General features: G+C 42.4%; 1 protein-coding gene across 2 annotated transcripts in view; it reads left to right on the top strand.

The window, feature by feature from the left end:
- Positions 1-23894, top strand: part of NLGN4X (neuroligin 4 X-linked) — a 256836-nt gene that overhangs the window by 90687 nt on the left and 142255 nt on the right. Inside the window, exons 2-3 of one of the 2 annotated variants that reach the window (XM_054973699.1) lie at positions 5841-5900; positions 9656-9808. In XM_054973699.1, coding sequence (XP_054829674.1) covers positions 5841-5900; positions 9656-9808 — 213 coding nt within the window. The remainder of the gene's footprint in view (positions 1-5840; positions 5901-9655; positions 9809-23894) is intronic. The other variant, XM_054973700.1, reaches the window with a different exon arrangement.

Raw genomic sequence — 23894 nt, 5'->3', positions numbered from 1 at the left:
ACTGCATCTCTGTGTGGCCATTTTCGCACCCTAACTTTTCATGTTTGAAAATAGCGCTGAGGGGTGTTGAGAACTGATTGTCCCTGCTCAGCAAATTTTCCAACCACCATTGGTCTCACACGATCACATGAACCCTGAATGGGTGGGGCGTGGTGATCTTTTTGGAGAAAGACTCCACATGCTTGTTCGAATGCCATTTTTAAAGGTCATCATTATCATTTATATAGAGCATTAAAAATCAAAGGGGAAATGTGTCCAAATGTTCAAATGAACAGAAGTGGTTATTTGGGGAGCCAGAAAGCATATCTACTGGTGGTGATTTTCCATGGCACCTTTTTCTCAAACAGCAGTAATGCAAGAGTGTTGCTTCATATCCATTGATAAAAAAAGATGCACAGTGCTGAAAAGTTACTGTCCTTTAGAAATACCAAAAAAAAAAAATTACAGAAAAAGTGGACGGGGTGCTGAGGAGGGTGGGTTTTATTAGATCCACACAGACTAATCAGCTCAAGGAAAAGGAGAGGGTGGTGTAAAGAAGCAAACAACTCAAATGTGATGAGGAAGCTTAAGAGGAAGCTGCGGCAGCAGGATGCAGCAGCGGGGGGGGGGGCACAAGGATGGGAGCCAGAAGAGAGGAGAAGCTGAGTGAAGGCCTTGCTGGAGGGAGTGTTCCCCGTGCCTCTTGCTCATTCCCAGCCTTCCACCCTCCTTCGCTCTGGGCCGCAGACAATCCCTGGTTCAAAAACATGCTGGGAATTGGCAAGGGCAAGAGGCAGCTGAGCGAAGATTAAAATCAGCTCAGCCCCAGATCACGCACCGAGCACCTTGTGCGTAGCACAGCTGATGCCCTCCCCACACCAGGGCTGCTCGCTAAGCCAAGCCCGAGTTCTTCAGGGGTGTCACTTGGACGGAGGCGCCAGGGTGCAAAGGGTAAGCGTGTGCTCTTGCACCCCATGACTCCAGCCCTGCCTGCCTCCTTTCCACACTGCGCTCTGCTTTCCCTGCTGGGACCAGGCCAGATGGGTACCTGGCTCCCTGCTGCTGGCCAGCTGGGCGGGCCGGGGATGCTTTGCTGCACTGCCATCAAACGCTGAAACATTAAAAAGAGGGGTGGACAAAGTGGTCGGGGTGCTGAGGAGAGTGAGTGTGGTCAGATCTGCACAGACAAATCAGCTCCCAAGGAAAAGGAGAAGGGAAAGAGAGAAGCAAAAAGAGGACAGAAGTGTTCACACTTGCATTAATCGGGCTAGCTGCGAGTTGACAGTGGGTTCAAAATAATGCTGGGGTATGTCCTCAGGGGGTAAAATCGAGGATACCACAGACTAAGAGCGGCACTGTGTCCCATGACTAGCTTGCAAGTGTGAAACCTCTGCAACATGGGACATGAAACAGGTACGGAAAAGCTTTAAAGTACGAGTGTGAAAGGTATGCTAGGCAATCTCCACAGAAAGAAGTTAGTTAAAAGTTCACATTGTCATTGACTTGTCCTAGATCCACAGTGACTTTCATCACTAAGTAAGAGTTTGATCTAGGTCTTCTGTATCCAAACTGAAGCCATCACTTCATCTGTTCCACCCTTCTAAAGAGCTCTGTAGAAAGTTCCTCCCTGACTGTTTTTTGGTGATATGGATTGCTGTGGATTATATATCAAAGTTCTCAAACAGCAAAACCAAGAAATATTATGATTTTTTAAAAAAGAAAATACTACTTCATTGTGCAAGAAATTGCTGTGGTTATATTATATGATTCCAGGAACATATACAATTATACTGTAGTAGAGTATTTCATAAATATTTTAAAGAATAAACCTGGTTTCTTATTAGAGTTGCCTGCATATGGCTGGCAACCAGTGTGATATTGTGGGGGGGGGCATGGGAGACACCCTCGATGTGATGGCATGATGTTACTTCTGGGGGAAACTGGAAATGACACACATTTCTAGGAATCACTAGAAGCTCTATGGTAAAACCATAGAGTTCTGGTATTTCCTAGGGAGGCATGATGTCACTGCCTGTTCCCCCCAGAAGTGATATTATGTTATTATGATGATGGTAATTTTTAATTTTTTTCCACTGATGGCTGATGCAACAGTGGGAGAAAACGAGGGTTGCCAGCAGGTTGCTCACTAATTTACTTATGATAAATTAGTTCAACTCAGTTATATATCTCCATTATATTTTCAAGGCAGTTTTCAACACAATGAATAGCAGTTAAATGCAATAAAAATACAGATCAGTTCTCCTATAGTGATATTCCTTGTCACACCACTCCATATTGGTCTAGCTCAGTGGTTCCCAAAGTGGGCTGTACTGCTCTCTGGGAGGCAGTGAAATTACCTAGGCAGCACTGAGAGGCGAGGATAGGACAGGGGGGCAATGGAGGTGGGCCCAGTTAGGTTAAAGGAAGGGGCTCAGTGTTTACTTATTTAGATTGACCAGGCTAGAACTTAGAGTGAAACACCTTCCTCGATTCAAGTTTCTGCCTCTGCATGGTGCTGTAATCTGTGGAAACGATTCAAATTTTTAGTAAACATACCACCAGAGCTCTAGTCAGACCAGTATACTAAGTTTTAAAAACTGTTGTCTTCTTTTGTGTTTTTGTCTTTGAATGATGTCATTAATTAATGGTTTTAATAGGGTATTGCTTTTATAACAACAACAACAACAACAACATTTGATTTATATACCACCCTTCAGGACAACTTAACACCCACTCATAGTGGTTTACAAAGTATGTTATTATTATCCCCACAACAATCACCTTGTGAGGTGAATGGGGCTGAGATAGCTTTGGGAAGCTGTGACTGACCTGAAGTTCAAGCAGAGGAGTGTGGACTCAAACCTGGTTCTCAAGATTAGAGTCCTGCTGCTCTTAACCACTACACCAACTATGCAACTATGCAATTTCATTCTAGCTTTCTTGCTCATTATATGGCATCAAGGACATGGACCAGAATCAGTAGAATTAGCCCCCCCCCCCAAAGGTGAATACAGGCATTCATCTGATTCATTCTTACTGGAGGTATACAACTACAAGACCGTGTAAGACTACACAGAATTTTACTAGAATTTAGTAAAAATCAACTGCATTCAACTAATACCACACAAAGAACTAAAGTGTCTAGAAGCATGATACCCAGTCACTCCAAAATCAGTAAAGAATGATCATAAACTGAGGGCCAAGCTACACATGACGAATGACACTTGAACAGCAAGTGTATTTCTCCCTGTTCACTTGCCCTCCAATCAATCCACTTGCCGTTCAAGTGTCATTCGTCATGTGTAGCTTGGCCCTGAGTAAAGGGGCCCACCGAGCTGGAATCAAACCCAGTTCTCCAGATTAGAGTCCTGCCGCTCTTAACCACTACGCCAAATGAGCTCTCTTTTTGTCATTTTTGTAGGTTAGTGTAGGGGGCACTGGGGATGAGTTTATGAAATCAAGGGAGCAGTGGCTCAAAAAGGTTTGGGAACTGCTACTCTAGCTCAAAGATTCTCAGGAAATTGAATATCTTCAAACCCATACAGAAGGCCTTCAAGGATGTTGCTGGGAGAAAATTCCAAATTTGGGGGGTGGGGGGAGAATAGTTTCAGTACAAAGTAAAGTTTTTGAACACTATATGGAAGAAAAGATTGCCAGCATTGATCTAGAGTATATGAGCAGCATAGGAACAACCATTTGGGGGGGGGGGAATTATCATCTTATCTCTTTACATCCTGTGTTGGTATATGACATGCCCCCAGCTCTGACTTACCGGGGCCCGGTGTTTGCGGGGCTTGCAAAGGAAGGGATAAACAGAAGCTGCTCCTTCCCTGGTACGGGCCCTGGCTTCTACTGCATGTGGCTCCAAGTTGAGCTGCGCGGTTTGTATCACCCAGCCAGCCAATCACTGTAGCTGGCTGGGCATTTGAAAGTGAGGGCGTTGCTGGACACGAGGGAAGAAGTTTTCCCTCAGGTCCCCCCACTTTCTACTCAGCCGGGGCCGGTGAGCGAGCCCTTCAGTCAGCTCCGGAACAGCGATCCCCGCCCACCCTCTGCTCTTGTTCAGTTCCTTGTTTCTATGGTTATAATGTTCTATTTATGTCAGGATCGGTTTTGTATTAGCATAGGGTTAGCTGTCATTGTTAGGTTCAAACATACTGGTGTAAACCTTTTGTTACAGAATGAGACTCCTTGCAACAGTCTCTTTATTTAAGGTGTTAAATTGTCACAACTTGGGGTTGGCGGATTGGGCGTTGGGCACCGATCCCTTGGGGGGAAACAGGGCATATGGGCACTATTTCCCCATAGATGGGGATCCCCATAAGGGATCTTGGACCAGGCATGGCAGCAGCAAGCCCAGCTCGGGGGGCTTCCAGGGCATGCCTGCTTCCAGGTGATGGGGGACCCACACAGAGGGTCATCCCGTGGTGTCCCCCTTCAGCAGGCAGGCTGAGGGGGTAAGGGGGTCATCGGCTGGCAGACGGGTCACCCGATGCTGGGATCTGTGCCCTATGCAGCCAACACTCTTCTGTAACCAATAAAGTTGTGGTCTTTTTTTCTCCAACAAAGTTGTTTGCATATTTGTTCTCCTGCGCTAGAACCCTTGCCTTTAAGCTGGCCCCACAATAGGAAATATCACATTAGTTTTACTTTTAATAATATAGATATACTGAGGATTCTTTGGATTGCTGCCCTGATGATTTGTTCATTTTTCAAATTGCAAGTTCACCATGGGCATTTGACACACATGTCAAATGACTGATAATGGCAATATATTCCATTGCAGTAAATAGGGCCTTACAGTTGTACAGGAAAATCACTGCAACTTTAGGAGACAATTAATCCCAATCTAGGTTCATGATTTTGTAAGGGTGTGAATGAATTTTCTCCCTGACATCCCTTTTCCTTATAGCTGCCTCCTAAGCATGAGAAGGACAGCCTGGATAACTCCCGTAACTTGTTCTATGCTCACAGAATCATATGACATTCTTTGTTTTCTATGACTGTTACTGATTTCTTTCTTAACTGTGTCTTTTCTGAAATGGTAAGTAATATGTTTTGTATGATTATGACATGGATTATGAATCCATGTGCAAGATTTAGGCCTTCACAAAGGCTTTTCATATGTTGAAATGCTGTATGTTTATTTGCATTAATTGACAATAAACCTACTAATTGAATTGTGAACATTGCAGTTATTTTCAGTATCTAAAGAGCTATTTTAGCCCAAGTTTTGGCCAAAGCTGCCCAAGAACTTTGTAGATGTACAATGGGATTTTTGACTTTTTACTTTTGAATGATAAAAAAGCCATGCCAGGTCACAAACGACTTATGAAACTTCCTCATTTTAAAAATCTGTTGTTTGATAATCACTGGTTTCCCTTGGATGCAGGGAACTAGTTGTGCAGTTCTTTGGCTCCAAGTTTCAGATCTGTTCTAAACATTGCTTATACAACTGACTTTTTTTCACTATAGACCCCAGTTCTGTTCTAAAAATCTGTTTGATTGATATTGTACTCTGATAGTGCAATAATGTTCTGAGTTGTTAAGAATTATGTATATACACTGTTATATTTTTTCTCATAAATTTTGAATGCAAAGTAAACAATAATGTTTAATCAACTTAATTTTGTTGTCACAGCATATGATTTTTTTCCTACTAGTATTTTCTAATTTATTTTAGAATTTATGTTAGTGTGCGGTTTGCATCCTTTATTTTTTTCAATTCAGATTTTGACTTTTTGTGTTGCATTTTTTCTTTTTCCAATTTTTTGGGATAGTTTTTTTCTTTAAATTTTTGAAATCCTGCTGTTTTTGAATTCTCTTTTTTCCCTTTATTCTCCTGCTCACTCTGATCCCAGGAGCCAACACAAAGAAAAGCGCAGATGATATAACCAGTAATGATCGTGGGGAAGATGAAGGTATTTTTTGGTTTTGTTCCAAAGCTCAACCCTGATATGCATGAATATGACCTTTTCCCCTTTATTTAATCACACACATTTCAGTGTGCTGCTTTATTTTCTTCTTATCTGGAATCAACTTTCCTTTTTTCCCATTTTTAAGACACAAATTAGCATTTAGATGACTACAGTTCCCTTTTGAGATGTGTACAAGTTATCTGTAAATATGTGTGAAGTGAGAATAAATATTATTTACTACCAAATGTTTCTCTATACCCATCACCCTAACTTTTGCCTAGGAAGAGAAAATGGAACTTGAAGCCTTGCATGTGCCTCTCTTCCTTTATCCCTTTTAGTACATTCTGTAAATTCACCTTTACATTATTTCCTTCTTTCTCTTCTCCCAATGTGTACTTCATAGTGGATGCAATTACCTCATTTGCTGTTTCTCTTTTTCTATCTTCAGTATGGGATATATCGAGAGGATTATAAGCAACTTGTTCAGTTTTGCTTTGTTTTATTCTATACAGCATTTTTGCTTTACTTACACTGGAGGTGCTACTGCTTTGCAGTTGCTTCCATACAGCTTCCAGGAATGTATAGAAAAGGCTATCCTCTTGGTTTGGCTTCCTTGCCTGCATCTAGACATCATTAATTAATGTAATATCATTGCATTTAGCAATTTTGGATTTTCCTTTGTGGAAAAAAACAGCCTATTTGTGAATTATTGCTGTCTCACAATGATAGCACAATATCCCCTGATGTGTGGATGTAGACTTTGTATGTATGTATGTTTTTATAATACATCCACAATACCCAATTAGTCTGAGACATCCTTCAGTTGAGTGTCATGTGGGTTGAAGATTTTTATAAAAATCTGGGAAGTGTTGTAGGAGGCACCATAGAGGTGGCAACAATTGTGTCACCCCAGGTAGGTACACAGTGAGCCTAACTGTTCCTGTTCCTTATTGGATGCTTGTTATCAACTGCAGCAGAATCAGAACTTTCCCTATATGGAAAGTTAATGCTTGCAGGCAAGTACCTTGTTATTGCCGTATTAAGATGTTTTTTCCATTAGATGTCAGTCACAAAATTAGATAGATCCATATAAATGTCAAGAAGACACGAATAAAAATTTTCAAGCTAGTCTTCCAACTTTTATTATTTTCAATTAAGAAGTTATCACCCATGAAATCTCAGTGTTTTACCAGATTTAATAACTGTTGTGGTGGCAATCCACTAGGGGTCCCTGCTGCCTGAGGGGGGAAAAGATGACCAATCCCTTTAACAGAGGTGTAATAAGATATTATTTACCAGTTGATGTTATTTACCTCCATGCAATGAAAAGCTCCAGCTGTCAATTTCTACACATTAACCCTCTATTAAATGGACAAATGATTTTTCTCTAAGCCTATCAGCAACCCTACTTCCGCTTTAACACTTTTCTGGCTTCAAATGTATTTTAATTTCTACTTTATGATATAGACCATGGTAATTTATCACCTAATGGTAGTTTCCCCCCCTTCATCATGGGTTTTATCCCACATTTCCTTGATAACCGCCCTTCTTTTAGCCTTATTCTAAAATTTAAAATATCGTTATAGCATCTACCCTTTTTTCCCCCTTTTGAAATATACGTAATAGAATGAGGTTATATCTTATCACCTTGTTTCTCACAGGGTTGTGTCCCTGCTAGTGGTGGAGGATCCTCCTCAACTCGCTGCTTCCTACCACTGCTCACCTGGCTGGGGAAGGGGGGAAGCAAGAAGAACTGGTCAATCGCATGCACTCTGCCTAGAAGGCATTTTGCCAAAATGGGTGCATATGCTCCCAAGTTTCCAGAAAATGACATCATTTCTGGCGTGATGTGGGAGCACACAGGAATGTGTGTGGAGTAAGCACCGAATTCCCCCCTTGCCCCCTGGTTTCTCAATGGCACAAAATTATGACTTTTCTGAGCTTTCTGGCCCTGGGAACAGCATCTAAGATTGTTACTTTCTCTGTCAATGGAACTGTTTGTGTTTTTACGAATTTTTCCATTGCTATAATATTCCTTTCCAAGTATAGAAAATAGACTATTATTTCATATTCAAATCATAGAACATTCAGGATTTTGTCCAGAAATTTATTTTGCTGGAGTACCATTTTGACAAAGAATGGTCTGACCACTCAAAATGCCCCCCTGAGAAGTTCTATAGACCTTACTTCCTTTTTTCTGATTGGCCATTGGGAGAGGAGTGGTTTAATGAAATGGCCTTCAGTTAGGTAAAAGGAAGGTAGGATATTCTTAACTAACATCTGGAGCATGTATATAATTATTGCTAGAAAATACAGAGTTCCCTGCCCCCCAACTGTCATGCCAGTGTTTTGATACCTGATATCCAATCATAGCACTTTTTAAGCACTCATAATTTTAATAGACAAAATATGTTCAATATCATCTGTTTATAAACAAATACATGCTTTAGAAATATGTAAACACATTTTTGTTGTTTTTACATTGGATCCATAGCGGCCCCCCTACCCCATCCATCCACCAGATTCAAATCAACCGTGTTAGGGAAAGTATAAAATGTAGCATATCCGTTTCAGAACAAGGTACCTGAGGGGGAGGGAGGAGAAAATCTCCCTCATTATTAACATTAAAATCTGAATTTCCCAGTAGATAATGAGAATATGTATCCCAGGTAGCAGCCAGGTTTATTAGACGGTAGCAGATAATAAGCAGTAGAAGTCATTCCTCCCTCTCTCCCTGGAAAAAAGGACTTGTAACAAGCTTCTGTAACTTATTCTTGGCTCTGTCTGGATGCTCAAAGGAACCCATTTGGCTTTGCGATCTTCAGGGGTTCCTCATAACAAATATAGTGCAGCAACATATTTGGGGCTATGATGCCAGATCAATATTTTGTAGTCTCTTTCCAAAGTATTTTGGCTATTTTGAAGGTTACTAAGATCCCATTTCCCATGTGGATGATCCACATAGTAGAGTAAAATGCTTTAATGTTCTCTGGGCTTTGTAATGTGGGTTTGCTGTTTCTTCTTGTCTGAGCCAGCTGACAATAGAATGAGTACACAGGAAAAGGTGTTTGGGTGTCATATTTTGTCAGTAATGTAAATTTACTTTAAAACAACTCTGTCAGAGTAATTGTTGCATTAATCAGTTTAAACAAAGCAGAAATGCAGCAATATGGTCTTAGACTCACTTGACATTTATTGGTTGTTTTGACTGAGGAATCTTCCTCTCACCAAATGTTTGAAATGCTAATGTAGGCAATTTTTTATGGCAATTTGTTGTATATGCTTTGAAATCTGAAACAGTGTCTTCCTCAGATTGAAGATGAAGAGAAAGACGCTAGCTGATATTATTTTGTTTGTTAACTCCTTAAAACATTGTTTAATTTTTTTAATACACTTTTACATTGTAAATATTCTGATAATGACATTTTAAATGAATTATTGTTTTCTAAATCTTCTTAAAATGTCCAGCCAATATTCCAGATTTATATGCTTTGTTGTGTCCCAGCATATTCCAAAAAGGAGCACAGCTTCAATATGAACACTGACGGTAGCAATAGTCATCAGGTTCTGAAATGAAATGAGAGACATCTGAGGTATTTCTGCTGTTTTCTGAGCTTTTCTAGAAGATACTGATAAAATCTATGGCTGGTCATCATAAAAGAGATGGTTGGTAGATAAGATATAAAGTGAAAAGGTTACATATTCCCTTTAATACTTTTATTACTTTCTTGTGTTTTCCTTACTTGTGCTTTTTTCAGATATACATGATCAGAACAACAAGAAGCCAGTTATGGTCTATATCCATGGGGGATCATACATGGAAGGAACAGGAAACATGGTTGATGGCAGCATACTTGCAAGTTACGGAAATGTCATTGTTATCACCATCAACTACAGGCTAGGGGTTCTAGGTAAGTGATTTTTTAAATCAATAAATGCTAGAAGTTCTCCTATGTCATTTCTGATTTATGTATACTAAACTATTTAATCTGGGTGAAAACTATTCTGTTTTGGTTCCTGTCTAGAAAATCTGTGGCAACATGTGTAGTTTTGTGGACTGGAAGTGTGATGGTCCTTCAGAGGCTGCAGTTCTTATTCAGTGGATATGTTTTATGATTGTGTCAGTTAGAAAATCAGTGAGATTTCTTTATAGTCTACTTTTGCTGTTAGAGTTTTTGTATTGCGATTACTAGGTTTGCCAAGTACCCCACCCTCAGCCTCTGCCAGTCTGTGCCCCGGCTGCCACCTGGTTGGCAAGAAGGGGAGGCGCCTGGAAATGATAGAGGGAGGCCTGAGGCAATGGTGCAAAGGACATGTATGCCCACCCATGGCACCAGAAAATGATGTCATTTCTGGCACAATATGGACGTAATGAGTCTTGCCAGGAGCTGATTATCCAAACATTGGCCTCAAATATTAAGTTTTGGGCTGAGTTTTTACAGAATTTGCCCTCAGTGCAACCTGTCACTTGTGTAACACTGGAAACAACGTCATTTTCCAGCAAGGCAGATGTATACACCCTCTTTGTGAACAGCACACAGGTAAGTGTCTGCTGCCCCCACAGTTTGGCTCCTAGGTGACCTGGCAACTCTGCTGATTATTAAGATAATTTCCCCCCATCTTGTCCATGACTGCTTCTGCAGAAATAACTAGATGTTGGCTACCACAAGTTTTCTGATTGGCTGCGATTTACTTAACACCTAGATGTAAAATAGCCTTATAAAATAACTTCTATATGTAACCTTTTCCTCAGATAAACCTTTATGTAAATTCCACAGTAATTAACAAAAATTTATATGTTACAGAAGTTGCATTGAAATATATAGGTTGGATCCTGTTAGCTTTTTCACTCAATCTCTCCTAATTTCCATCCTTACTGGGCTGGCCCTGTTGTACCGGCTTTTCATCCATGCAGGTCTTATAATTCCCACTATAGTTTTTCCGGTAGTCAAAGGAGATCTCATCTTCCACTTTTCACCAGTGCAAAAGTTGTTTGGTTACAACCCAGTATGTATATTTTAAAGAGACTCTTTTTAGCAAATAGTTTTGAATTTTATCTTAACTCTAATGGAGTAGCATAGATTAGTTTCCTGAAAGTCGAAAATACTCGCCAGTATTTTCTTACTAGTACTTTACTGATTTATGTCTGTTACTAAGTTTTCTTATAAAATGTTAAAGGCTTCTGGTTGTTTAAAAAAGTTGAAACATGGGCCACAACATTAGATTGCCTGCTTTTACTTTGATAATAAAGTGACTGGTTTCTGGTTCTTTTAGGATATTAAATTGTCGTCTTGATTATCTTTTTAAAACCATTTTCCCTTTGCTGGCTTTCCCCCCAGTCATCAAATAGGAATGCATTTCTATTTTTCTTAAACGAGTTGCTTAATTTTCATGTCCGTTGGAGGATTTGCCTCAGCACTGTATGACAATGAATAAATAGAGTTTGGCATCCAATTCCATGCCTGTCTATGGGGCAAAAAATGCTTATTTTCTACCAGGACATGTTTTTAAAAAATCACATTATAGGAAGTGAACTGAGAGAGTCCCTGATTGGTCAGTTTCCTCCTTTTACTACCTCCTCCATGTGACAGAAAGATCGAAAGACCTGGTCAATGGTTTTTTTGGATCCATTGCCCAAACAGGGTCTCAGAGGGAAGCATAAATACAGCTACCCCTGTTCAATGAACTAGTGAACTGCTGTGGATGAACCTGGATTAAAGAGGAAGCATGGGTGCCTTTGTAGGGAGGGACTTGATTTCTTGCAAAGCTGAGGTAAGCAAAGTTAAGGCAGATGTCTACATAGCTACCAGCCTATTGGTCCCTGGACTTCTGCTAAAGACAGTCAGGAAGCAGGCTGGTAGCAGCATGAGTTGGTGGAGCCAGTGCCGGATCTAGTGTTCCCAGCACCGGGGACAAGTGCAGTTTGGCCGCCCTTGTGTGCATGCGCAGCACCTGCGCATGTGCTCCTGGCACTGTGAGATGATGTCACTGAGTGTGTGATGGTGCTCCCTGTCCTGCGGGGCAGGCAAATGGTGTGGGCGGCCTCCCAGCCCTCTGTACCACTCACTTGCTCAGCAGGACAGGGAGCACGCGGCAAGCTAGCCACCCCCTCAGCTGGGCAGGTGAATAGCACGGAGGGCTGGGAGACTGCCTGCACCATTCGCCTGCCCCGCAGGACAGGGAGCATATGGCAAGCTGGCCGCCCCCTCAGTGGGGCAGGTGAGTGGGGCAGGTGGCCTCCCAGCTCTCCATGCCATTCACCTGCCTGGCTGAGGGGGCAACCAGCTTGCTGCTCGCTCCTTGTGTCCTGCTGGGCAAGTGAATGGCACAGGCAGCCGCTCAGCCACCCGCAGCTGCACCTGGCACCACCTCTTTGGCAGTGCCGGGGGCAGACTACCCCCTGCCCCCCCTCAATCCAGCCCTGGGTGGAGCACTACTCCATTTTCCATAATAGACCAGCCTTCACTGAGGAAAGAGCCAACAACATTCTGTTTGAATTGCATTTTATTTGTGAATTTCAAGCATCACCTTCTAACACTTGGAAAAACATTTTGAATGATGTGTTCTAAATTGCATAGCAAACATTTTGTGTGCATGTTCTCTCACTGCTTTCCCATAAGTATCCTAGTCTCCTTTCTTCCTCAGCTCTTTGTTCAACCCATCTGATAAAAACAACTACTTTGAAAAGAACTATCACAAGCTTCCTGTGGTTTGGGGTGGTGGGGAAACAGGGGGGGCTGTCTCTCTAGTAATTCTAGCTTTGCCTACTTTGCCTTCCTGGCTCTGAAGTCAGAGTGTTCATGTTTATCTAGTGTTCTAAACTGAATGTAAATACTTTGTGCATGCTTACATCGCACCTGGAAACTATAGTTTAATCCAATACATTTTGAGGGTACACCAGAATGCCACCAATTGAAAAATGCTGCCACATTCACAGGTGCCAAAGCAACATATATACTCAAAATGTAGCTGTTTTTAAATGATATATAATATGTCCATAGTAACCCTGAAGTGTGCATAATCAAAGCAAATTATCAAATTGTGTGTGTGTGTGTGTGCATTTGCCAACTGCAGCTACCAGGCCAGCCTCCCATGTTGAATGCTGCCACAGCACAAATGAAAACTACTCAAAATATTTCTTATTTTTAATTGCATATAAATCATCAGTATGATTGTGAAAGGTGTTGAGCCAAGAGGAAATGGGCTCTGTGATCAAGGTAAGTTCATTTTTGAACACCAGTTTTAACTCATTCCTTAAAGTAATGGACAGCATGCAGGGGTGCCAGTTTGCCTACCTCAAAATGGGGTGGTGCCAGGTGGGGGAGAACCTTCTTTCATGCACATGTGCAGAGTGAGTGCACTTTCCAATGATGTCACCTCTAGTTCAAACAGGAAGTGATAAGGTCTCAGTGAGTCAATTCTTTAGGAATCGACCCAAAATATAATGGTTTCAAAAGATATACAGTTCAGAAATATATACAGTTCAGACCAGAAGCGACATCATCAGAAGACCCATGGAGCACATGCAGGCCATTTCTCCATATTCTCTGGCCAGCTTCCCCACATCTCTCCCCCACCCCCAGCAAGGTGAGAGAGAGGGCAACAACTGGGACCAGTGATCCCCTGCCCCGATGGGGGGCTGGCAGCCCTAATGGCATGTGCATTTGGATGCACACATTGAAATTTGTCTCCCATTGAAAATAATACAAATATATCTGTTTTTTTGCAGAGTTCCTAAAAGAAATGGTATCAGACATTCTGCAGTATAATTGAGATCATGGGACCAAAAAAAATGGAACAGTCCAGTAATATGGTTGTTGTGGGTTTTCCGGGCTGTATTGCCGTGGTCTTGGCATTGTAGTTCCTGACGTTTCGCCAGCAGCTGTGGCTGGCATCTTCAGAGGTGTAGCACCAAAAGACAGAGATCTCTCAGTGTCACAGTGTGGAAAAGATGTAGGTCATTTGTATCTACTCAGGAGGGGTGGGGTTGAGCTGAGTCATCCTGTGAGAGTTTCCCAGGGTGTGGAATGCTAATGGCGGGAGGCTTCACTGTATCCTGAGGAGGTTCTTTTGCATATGGATTGGTACTTGATGTGCTAATCTTCTCTGCAGGGCTATTGTCGGGGATAGAATGTTTTGTTGGCCTGGTGTTTTTCAGAACTGGAAACCATGCTCTGTTCATTCTTAAGGTTTCTTCTTTCCTAAGAATGAACAGAGCATGGTTTCCAGTTCTGAAAAACACCAGGCCAACAAAACATTCTATCCCCGACAATAGCCCTGCAGAGAAGATTAGCACATCAAGTACCAATCCATATGCAAAAGAACCTCCTCAGGATACAGTGAAGCCTCCCGCCATTAGCATTCCACACCCTGGGAAACTCTCACAGGATGACTCAGCTCAACCCCACCCCTCCTGAGTAGATACAAATGACCTACATCTTTTCCACACTGTGACACTGAGAGATCTCTGTCTTTTGGTGCTACACCTCTGAAGATGCCAGCCACAGCTGCTGGCGAAACGTCAGGAACTACAATGCCAAGACCACGGCAATACAGCCCGGAAAACCCACAACAACTATCGTTCTCCGGCCGTGAAAGCCTTCGACAATACATAGTCCAGTAATACTACTTAAAAAAAACATTCTTTCTTACTTTATTTATACCCCAGCAACCAAGTTTCATATAGTTCTTCTGTCCTCCATTTTATGCTCACAACAATCCTGTGAAGTAGGTTAGGGTGTAGCTGGCCCAAGGTCACCTAGTGAGCTTCCAGGGCAAAGTGGGGATTTGGACCTGGGTCTCTCAGATCCTACTCAGCACTGTAACTAGTGATGAATAACTTTCCCAATCATACAACTTACAAACAAAGTTAATGCTAACATAAAGTATGACTTACATTGGACATCTCAGTGTTTAATTTTACAATATACAATAAATATAACAATATTTATGAATTAAGCAGTCAGAGAATAGAAGAGTTTCCAGTTGCTTAGGCTGCTGAATCATAATCACATATGTGTACTACAACAAGGAAAGCCTTATTCTATTTGAGTGAAGGCCTCTGAGGGCCAAGCTACACATGATGAATGACACTTGAATGGCAAGTGTATTTCTCCCTGTTCACTTGCCCTCCACTCAATCCACTTGCCGTTCAAGTGTCATTCGTCATGTGTAGCTTGGCCCTCAGATTCCCTACTAGTGTTCTTTTGGACAAGTGTTCCATTGTAAAATGTAACCGCTTTAGTATTTAAATGAATTAATGTACTAAAAATTCTGTCAGTTTCTCTCCTTAGACAGCTTCAGTCTGAAAGAAGTATTTTAAAACACACACCCAATTAATCTGTTCGCAATCGTGTACGTTCATGAATGAGTAGTTCTTCCTTGATGCTTCAAACTGTGATATTTCTCACCTCCGCTGAGCAAGCCCCCACACTGATTCCAATCATATTCACCTGATAAATAAAACATTATTTTATTCTTTCAAAAGTAAATACTGTAATGAATAAAAACACTTCTCTCTCATGTAAGTGTTCAAATCATTATTTTTTAAAAAATCATTACAATGTTTGCCTTATATTCAAGGGAATATATAGTGAGAAATAAAATATATCAATACTTCAGTTGCAGATCAAGACGTTTTACACAGCAGAATAAACTAGCAATGGAAAATGCACCAGAAGAATCACCAGGTGAAGAAGTTTACACTGAGGACACTTGCATACATTTGTAAAGGTTCAGTCAGAGATAGCCAAGCACTGAAGGAGGAAAATGAATGCCAGACTTCATGTTTCCCCTTGCTGGGCTAGTAATAAGAGAGTCACATCTCTTATGCAGTTGTGCACTTTCAAAGCCACATAGAATGTGTCTGCGCAGAGCTATGATGAAGCATTGTTGGAACATGAAATCCAGGGGATATTCCATGAACAGATTCAAATCTTGCTCATATCATATTGGTGAATGCATAATTTCATATGTGGCCTGAAAGTTTCAATATAATTCGAGTTAATAATTATGAGTTCAGGAGGACCTTTGGGAAAGTAGTTTATTCGGGACTCATTTCAGCATGTCAGAAGGCCCTCTTTTAAAAAAGCATCCAGAAAAGATTTACTTAAGCATGTATTTGAACTAAGCAAGATTACAGGAGGGGGGGAAATGGTTACCAGATGGTATAACATGCCTCTCAAGTTGCTAAAATTGCCCACCTCTCTAAAGAGAAGAGTCTTCATATTATTTCTGAATCAGAAGATCATTTGTACATTTGGACCATTTCTTATTGGAGCTATATTGGGGTAATGGATTTATTAAAAGCTATTGCAATAGAAACAGCTGTCCAGGGTGGAGTACCCCAAGCACCCTGGACTTGCCACAAACCCCTTAGCTGAAGGCCGGTGGACACCCAGTTGCAGGCACAGGAAGCCCAAGGGAGGTGGCTCAGCTCCAGCCGGCAGCAAGGGAAGGGAAAGAGGAGCCAGAGGGAGAAACCAGCCAAGTGCATGCTACCCTCCCATGCTCCAAAGGGCAAGAGGCAAGCAGGCCTGCTAGAGAAGCTGATGATAGGGCGCAGGGGCTGGAAGCATCTACACAAGCCCAAGGGGGAGCCAGTGGCAACAGCCACCTGGACGAGCTGACTGAAGCCCAGGAGACCAGCACAGCATCTCATGAGCAGGGACAGAGGAGGCTGCGCCACCAGGCCTGGGAAAAGCCTGCCAGCCCCACCCTGCAGGGAAGAAAGAGAGAGGAGGGAAGAGGGAAAGGGGGAACACCTGAGGAAAGCCCCAGCTGGGCTACATCTAACCCAGCCTTGCAAGAAAGAACAGGATAGCAAGGAGAAACTGGGATGAGATAGGGAAAACCTGAGAGCAGACCCAGCTGGAAGGCATCAGGGATAGGAACGAGCCTGGGAGGTAGGGAGGGGCAGGCAGTTGGAAGAAGCCCTATAAAGGCAGGCTCAGCAGAGGGTTTGTGGTGGGTTGTAGAGGAGGAGTGAAGATGTGGAGTTGGTGTGCGAAGGTTGGTTGGAGGAGGAATGAGCAAGGAAGGGAGGATGGTAAAGGTGGAGGAAGGGGCCGAGTCAGGTTGAGTGGGCCTGCAAGCAGACAGAGAGGGAGTAGGGGTGAGGTATACCTCTCCTCCTTCCACAGAGCGGGTCCCCGCATATTCTCTGATGACCCCCCAGGAGCTGATGTCAGGTGCCTCAGTGTTTGGTGAGGCCACGCCCAGGGTGAAACCTGACAACAGCGAAGTAAAATTTGGTGAACTGTCTTCACATAGCTAAGCAGAAAATATGCTGAGTTGCTTGTCTTTTATTTGTGCTAATGTTATTTCAGGAGGTGGACATAGACCTTGTTCAGAAACTAGTTAGTGAAAAATTATCTTTTGATAAGGAAACCCATGGCTCAACAGATAAGGAATGGGTATATACCCCTACATTAAGAAAAAGTATACTACCAAATGACTGATGCAGAGGGCAGTTATCCTCATATCCTGTTTATATGTTTCTCAAGGTATCATGACTGCCAACGGAGTGCTCAGTTAGATAGATTCATTTTATGATCTAACATAGTTTTTCTTAATCTACAGTAATCCCAGGAGAAAAGGTAGATGAGAGACTGAAATGATGGGGGAAAGAGCAGATTGGTTTGGGTGGTATTTTTTTCACCTTTCACTCTGCCCTTTATTTCTGCCATCTATCTCACATGATTCTCTCATCATACAGCACCTCTTAAGTACAAGGTGGATAAGCCAAATGGCTACATTGTGCTTAAGATAGCAACATTATCTAAGCAAGTTTGTTCCCTTCTTTCACTGCCATTTCTTTTTCACACAACCAGGCTTCCAAACAGGGTCAGTCCTGCAGTGGATATCAGATGGTAGCAGAGGAGGCCAGAAGGATAGAGAGAAATGCAGCTCAAACCCCATCTCCTCCCTTTCTCAGCCACTCTCATATTTTGACTGTCTGGATCAAAAGTTGCTCAGATGCCTGAAAAAGATCTTCTGTTCCCATCCTGTAAAAAATGGCTAGGCTTTCCAAATGAGTAAAACCTACAAGTGATTATTGCTCAGTCACAGTGATTTCAAATAGCTGAGAATATCCAACTTGTTTTGTAGCAAATCTGCTCTCGGGCTTTTATCTATCCCTTTGATACTACATATTTAATATTTTTGATAATTCTGCATAATCCTTAAGCCCCCTTTGGGCTATCTGTTTAGATAGCTCCCAAGAAAGAAGCTGTTGTCTGATTTCCCATTAATTCTGATCAACATCCCTTAAAGTTTCCTGCCTTGCAAACCTAGACCAATGGAACACATCAGGTAGGAGCAAGTGAACTGCAATCTTATCACAGACCTTATCATATCAAATGTATTATAAACAGGGCTTTTTTTTCAGCAGGAACATTGTGGAACACCGTTCCAGCACCTCTCAAAAGTAATCATGTGTCTGCTGGCCCCACCCCCTGATCCTGTTTACTTCTCGCACTCAGGCCAAGGTGTCTGACTCTTTCGTGGCACACTGAGCCTCAGTCATGGTGAAACATGAGTGGGCCCCATGTTCCAGCTTGCCAGGGAGGGGCTGCCTCAACCGCTGCTTCCTCAAGTGCCTCCCCGCCTGCGAGGGCGTGCTGGGAGGCAAAGCAGAAGGTGTGGCCAGTTGACGCAGGAGATTTCCTGTCCCGGGTGTGGAGACCAGGTGCTGGCGCTTCTCCTTCCTGGCCTTCCTCCACTCCAGCCCTGCACCAGGCAACTCAAGCTCATTGGCTTGCTCAGACCAGAAGTGTAGCATGGGGGGGTCAGAGTGGTGGTCACCCTAGGCTCAAAAGTTTCAGTGGGCACCAGAGGGGGTGCTGGAGCCGGGGCAGGGGGCACGCGCCGTGGAGCTGGCAGCAGCAGCGCGTGGGGCAGCTGACCAGGAGGGATTTGTTGCTCTTTTAGCAAAAGGAGATGCTTATGGGACAGCTCACTATACTGTATACACATGGAGATTTTACAATCAAGTGGAAAACACTAGAATTTCCTCACCAATCAAATCTTGGGATTCTATGCTTTGTGGAAGCTCAGCTGCTAGATTAAGAGAATGCTTGGGGGGTATTTATTGAATATATGTGCTCTGGGTTTTGTTTCATTTTTTTTTAACTGTGAATGCTAAGATTTTTTTAAAAAATAGAATGAGTATGTTAGGGTTTGTCAACAGTCTTTACGTGCATTTTTTGTAGATGTTACTAACGCTGTATGATATGTAATAACCATCAGCCATCACTTGTGAATACCTAGTTTTGGATTTTCTGCACTGGAAGGTCCTGTAATATTTCTTCCAGCTGCATGGTTCCATAATGGTAAGACTGAATAAGTAACTGAAGCAGAAGTCAGTATAGGATATGCTACTGTTGGATGTCAGACATTCGGATAAAAAAAGATACATAACTTGTTGCTAAATTTGGCCTCCCTACCTAGAGCATGAGATACCAGCAAACACTTAATTTTAAAATCAGGTCAAGAAGAGATCCAGGAAAGTATGGCTTTATGTCTTACATCTAATTAGAAGAAATATTTATTAAAGATAAAGTTATTAAACACATAGAGAATCAGTTATTCTCTGTGTGGTGCCTGTGGCTGCCATGATGCCCATTTGACACTTCCTTCCTTCTGGCTTTTCTGGCTTTCCTCTGCCTCACTGGAGAGGAAGTGATCAGGAAACATAACGGGGGCCCATGAATAGAGGAACATGGCCTGGTGAGGGAAAATCTTTCCTCACCAATCTTTTGGAGATCTTTGATTAACAAACATATGAGTAATAATGATATAGTAAACATTAGATCCTAAAAGCTTTAGTCAAGGTCCTTCATCAGGGACTTAGCAGTCGTGGGATATGAGGACCTGCCCCTCTATGGATTTAAAATTGGTTAAGTAACAGAAATCAGAAAAAAGGAATAAATGGGCAGTTTTTAGAAGAGAAAGCAGGGTCCCATGAGGATGAGTAAGGAGACCAGTGCTGTTTAATTTGTTCATGAAGGATCTAAAATTGGGGAGAGTAGTATATTGGCTAAGTTTTCATATGATACCAAATTATTCAGGATGATGAAAACCAAAGTGGATTGTGAAGACCCCCAAGATCTTTCTAATTTGGACAGTGACATGGCAAATGAAATTCAAAACAGGTAAGTACAATGGAGTAAAAAAATCTAACTCTTCAAAAAGAAGTACTACTGCTCTCAGCATGTTCTTAAAATTGTGGGATACACTGCCAGTGTATACCACTAGTTTCAAAGGGGAGAAGATATATTCATGAAGAAGTCAATTAATGGCAATGCACTATGATGATTAAAAGGAGCTTCCACATCCAGAGGCCCTAATCTCTGAATGCCAGTACTAGAAGCAGGGCTCATTTCGAGGAGGAACGTGCAGGAACGCAGTTCCGGCAGTTCCCCAAAGAGGTCACATGTCAGGTGGCCCCGCCTACCTGACTCTCGGCCATTTTGGGCCTGTTTCAGTCTGGATTGGGGCCGAAACAGCCCAGATTGGGCCTCTGACGGGTTGTGGATCACTCTCCCACTCAGCAGCAGCCTGATCCTGACCATTTTAGGCCCCCTTTCGGCCATTTTCAACCCCTTTTTGCCATTTTGGGCCCAATTTCAGCCCTGAATGGCCAGGATTGGGTCTAAAACAGCCAGGATAGGTGGTATCAGGGGGTGTGGCTTATGCAAATCAGTTACACTAATGACACACTTCCAATGATGGCAAGGGGCATGACATATGTTAATGAGTTATGCTAAGTTCCTCCAGCTCTTTTTCTACAAAATAATCCCTGACTAGAAGACATCCTCAGGGATGGTTCTGTATCCTGATTGTTGGGCCTCCAGAGCAACTATATGAAAGGGGGTGCTGGACTAGATAGGCCTCTGGTCTTATCCCCCTCTTATGTTATTGCTATGAAACTTTATAAATTATCTACTTGTCAATTTTCCTTTCACAGTTATGTAAGCCTGTGAAGACTGGAAGGCAATTATGTGGGAAATCTTGTGGCAGCACTTAGAACTTATTGACTGTATTGTTTTTGTTGTTAACATTTCCCCCCTACAATTAAGTTCTTGTTCTATTGCAGAAGATATACCTGATTAAAGCATGGCATTTTTGCAGTTTTAGCATGATTTGGAAGGCACAGAATGCAAAAATGTGGTGCATGCCACAAGGCATGTAAAGTAGACTGCTTGCTGAAAGTGACAAGTAGCTCATAGCAAATTTCATGTAAGCTTATTTCCAGATACAGTTTTTAGAGTTAAGTGGCAGCTGTCAGTTTCTTATTAAAGTTCTTATTTTAATCAGGAACTGCTGGAGGGATGGTGGGAATTTTCACTTCATTGAATTGCAGCACAAAACTTCAAGTCAGCAAATTGCACTGTACATATTCCCATGTAATTAAGGAGATATAATTGATGATTGGTAAGCACTTTCCCCTTCCCCTCCTCATCTCAGTTTGGAACAGGATGAGCTAAAATGAATCAACCTCCTTTAAAAAGACAATTCAAAACCCCAATTGCATTCTGAAATGTGGACTCTGTTACATTCTTACTAATTTAGGAGCGTGAGGAAACCCAATTGCGTCTCCTAGTTTCTATAATCCCCAGGCAACCTTCCTCTGCTCTGCTTTCATTTCTCTAAAACTGACATAGTGGAAACAAGAGAGCATTGTGCTGGGGAAAGCTTGTTCCATGTTGGTGTTAAGCCCTCTAACAGTGGTCTTCCACCCACCTGCTGGCTCAAGACCATATATACATCAGCTATTTCTTTGCTGCTTTATGGAACGATCAGAGCCAATGTACACATGCAGAGAGCAATATATCATGCCTCTTAACTCCCTTTGCATAACTCACCAGTTGGAAGCCAGGGTTCAGTGGTAGCAGTGCAAGCTCTACCTTTCTCCTCCACAATATTGGCACCCCTCCCATGCCAGTAGCCAGGTAGTTTTCCATGGAGAAAGCTGCAGCCTGTTCACGCTGTCCCCTCACACTGCACAACCAGGAAGATTCCATGGGGGATGAGGCACCAGGCAAGCTACAGGGCTGGTTCCTGAGAAAAACCTAGTAGGCATCTGGTGGAGACGGTGCTATAAGCAGCAGACAAGGCTGGTTTCTGAAGGAAGAGGCAGCCCTGAATACAAGTTTTGGGGAAGAGCATGGGTTATATAACACCAGATGTATGGGGGCAGGACAAACCTGCCCAAGCCAATTAGAGATTTCCTCTAGTCCTCAGGACTTCCAAGTCACATGGTTGAGTGGAGATTGCCAAGAGTGTGTTACATCCCTCTGATTTTTTAAGGAGGACCCAGAAACAGCTCAAGAATGTTGTAGCTGAGTGTTGGGAAGTAGAGGTCAATGGAGAGGAGTATAATTGTGGAGTTGCATCTCACCACCACCATATGAGGCCTAGCAGTAGGATCAGTTGTGCCACAGCATGAATGCCAAGAGAAGCAGCAGGACAGCAAGGCAAAGTCACACAGTATGGGAAAATGTTCCTCTTGAATATAGGTAGGTAGGTTCAGACATCCCAGCTCCTTTTCTTCCTGTAATGTGCTGTCATGTGACATTCTGCCACGTGCTAAAAGCTCACTGGGTCCCATACTTCTGCCTATGGAGAAAATTTTGTACTGAGTTGATGGCCACGGTAGTCTTTTAAGCAATCAGAATCTCTGGGAAAGGACAGTTTCCCGGGGGGAGGGGGGGCAAGAACCATGGCTGCAAAAGTCTTGTAAAGCAAAATGGAGATCCCAGCAGCAGGTTTCTTTTACACTGCCAGATGATTGTTTATAACAACAAAACAGCATTCAATTTATATACTGCCCTTCAGGACAACTTAATACCCACTCAAAGCGATTTACCAAGTATGTTGTTATTATTATCCCCACAACAATCACCGTTAGGTGAGTGGGGCTGAGACTGACCCAAGATCACCCAGCTGGCTTCAAGTGGAGGAGTGGGGAATCAAACCCAGTTCTCCAGAATAGCGTCCCACCGCTCTTAACCACTACACCAAACTGGCTTTCTTATGAAAAAGGGCAGAGAGATTCTTATGCTTACTACAGATATAATGCTTGTTTTAGAGATACGTGAAAACATGGTTTTATTTAAATTGTAGACATTCAAAAATCCAGGTTTTCATCAGCAAATACTGGTTTTGTATGTTATGTCTGAATTGAGCCAATGTCAAACTAGTCTTTGGAAGTAGAAGACACTGAACTGAGAACAAATACAATATTTTTCAAAAATATCTTTTGTAGATATAAAATGTTATCAGACTTAATGCCCAAGACCCACAACCTGGGCCTATATTTTGTAAGCCAGCCATATATCTTTTGATATATTTTTACTTACTTACTGTATTTATAGTCCTGTTTTCTCACTGAGATTGAAAGCACAATCTACAGTGTAAATCAATAACAACCCATACAAAGAGACCTCTATTAAGCACAGTGTAGGTCAATACAATCAATTGTATTGATACAATCAGCCCACTAAGCTGAGAGGAGCTACCTGGCTGAAGCTAGCTAGCAAGTCAGTGGGTGGGTGCTGTGCAGCACCCCATCTTCATATAGCATGCCCCAAACCTAGTCAACTCTTGCTGCCTTCTTGCCAGTGAGCAGTACATGCTATGGCTGTGCAGCCAACTGCCCTCATATGGCAGTTGAGTCACCCAGTGTCCTACACATGTGTACCCCCTGATGTTTGCAGCATCCCCCTTGTGTGTTAGGTATGTATACATACATGTGCAACTGGGTAAATTTTATCACTGGGATCACTTCCTAGTGTGTACTGGGGTCCCAGGTCTAGGTAATCTTCCATGTGAGAGAGGGAAGATCCCCCAAAATAAACAAATGGAAAATAGAATGAAATTGAAATCTTGATTATGAAAAAATAGAACAAGGGAATAGAGAGGCACACTAAGGACTGAGCATGCATTAAACACACACAAACACATAATTAAAAATCCTAATCCCTACGCTACCTT

This window comes from Eublepharis macularius, chromosome 3 (genome assembly GCF_028583425.1).
Source record: "Eublepharis macularius isolate TG4126 chromosome 3, MPM_Emac_v1.0, whole genome shotgun sequence".
NCBI classification, from domain to species: domain Eukaryota; kingdom Metazoa; phylum Chordata; class Lepidosauria; order Squamata; family Eublepharidae; genus Eublepharis; species Eublepharis macularius.
The sequence above is the reverse complement of the archived record's forward strand: the minus strand, read 5'-3'. Positions and strand labels throughout refer to the sequence as shown.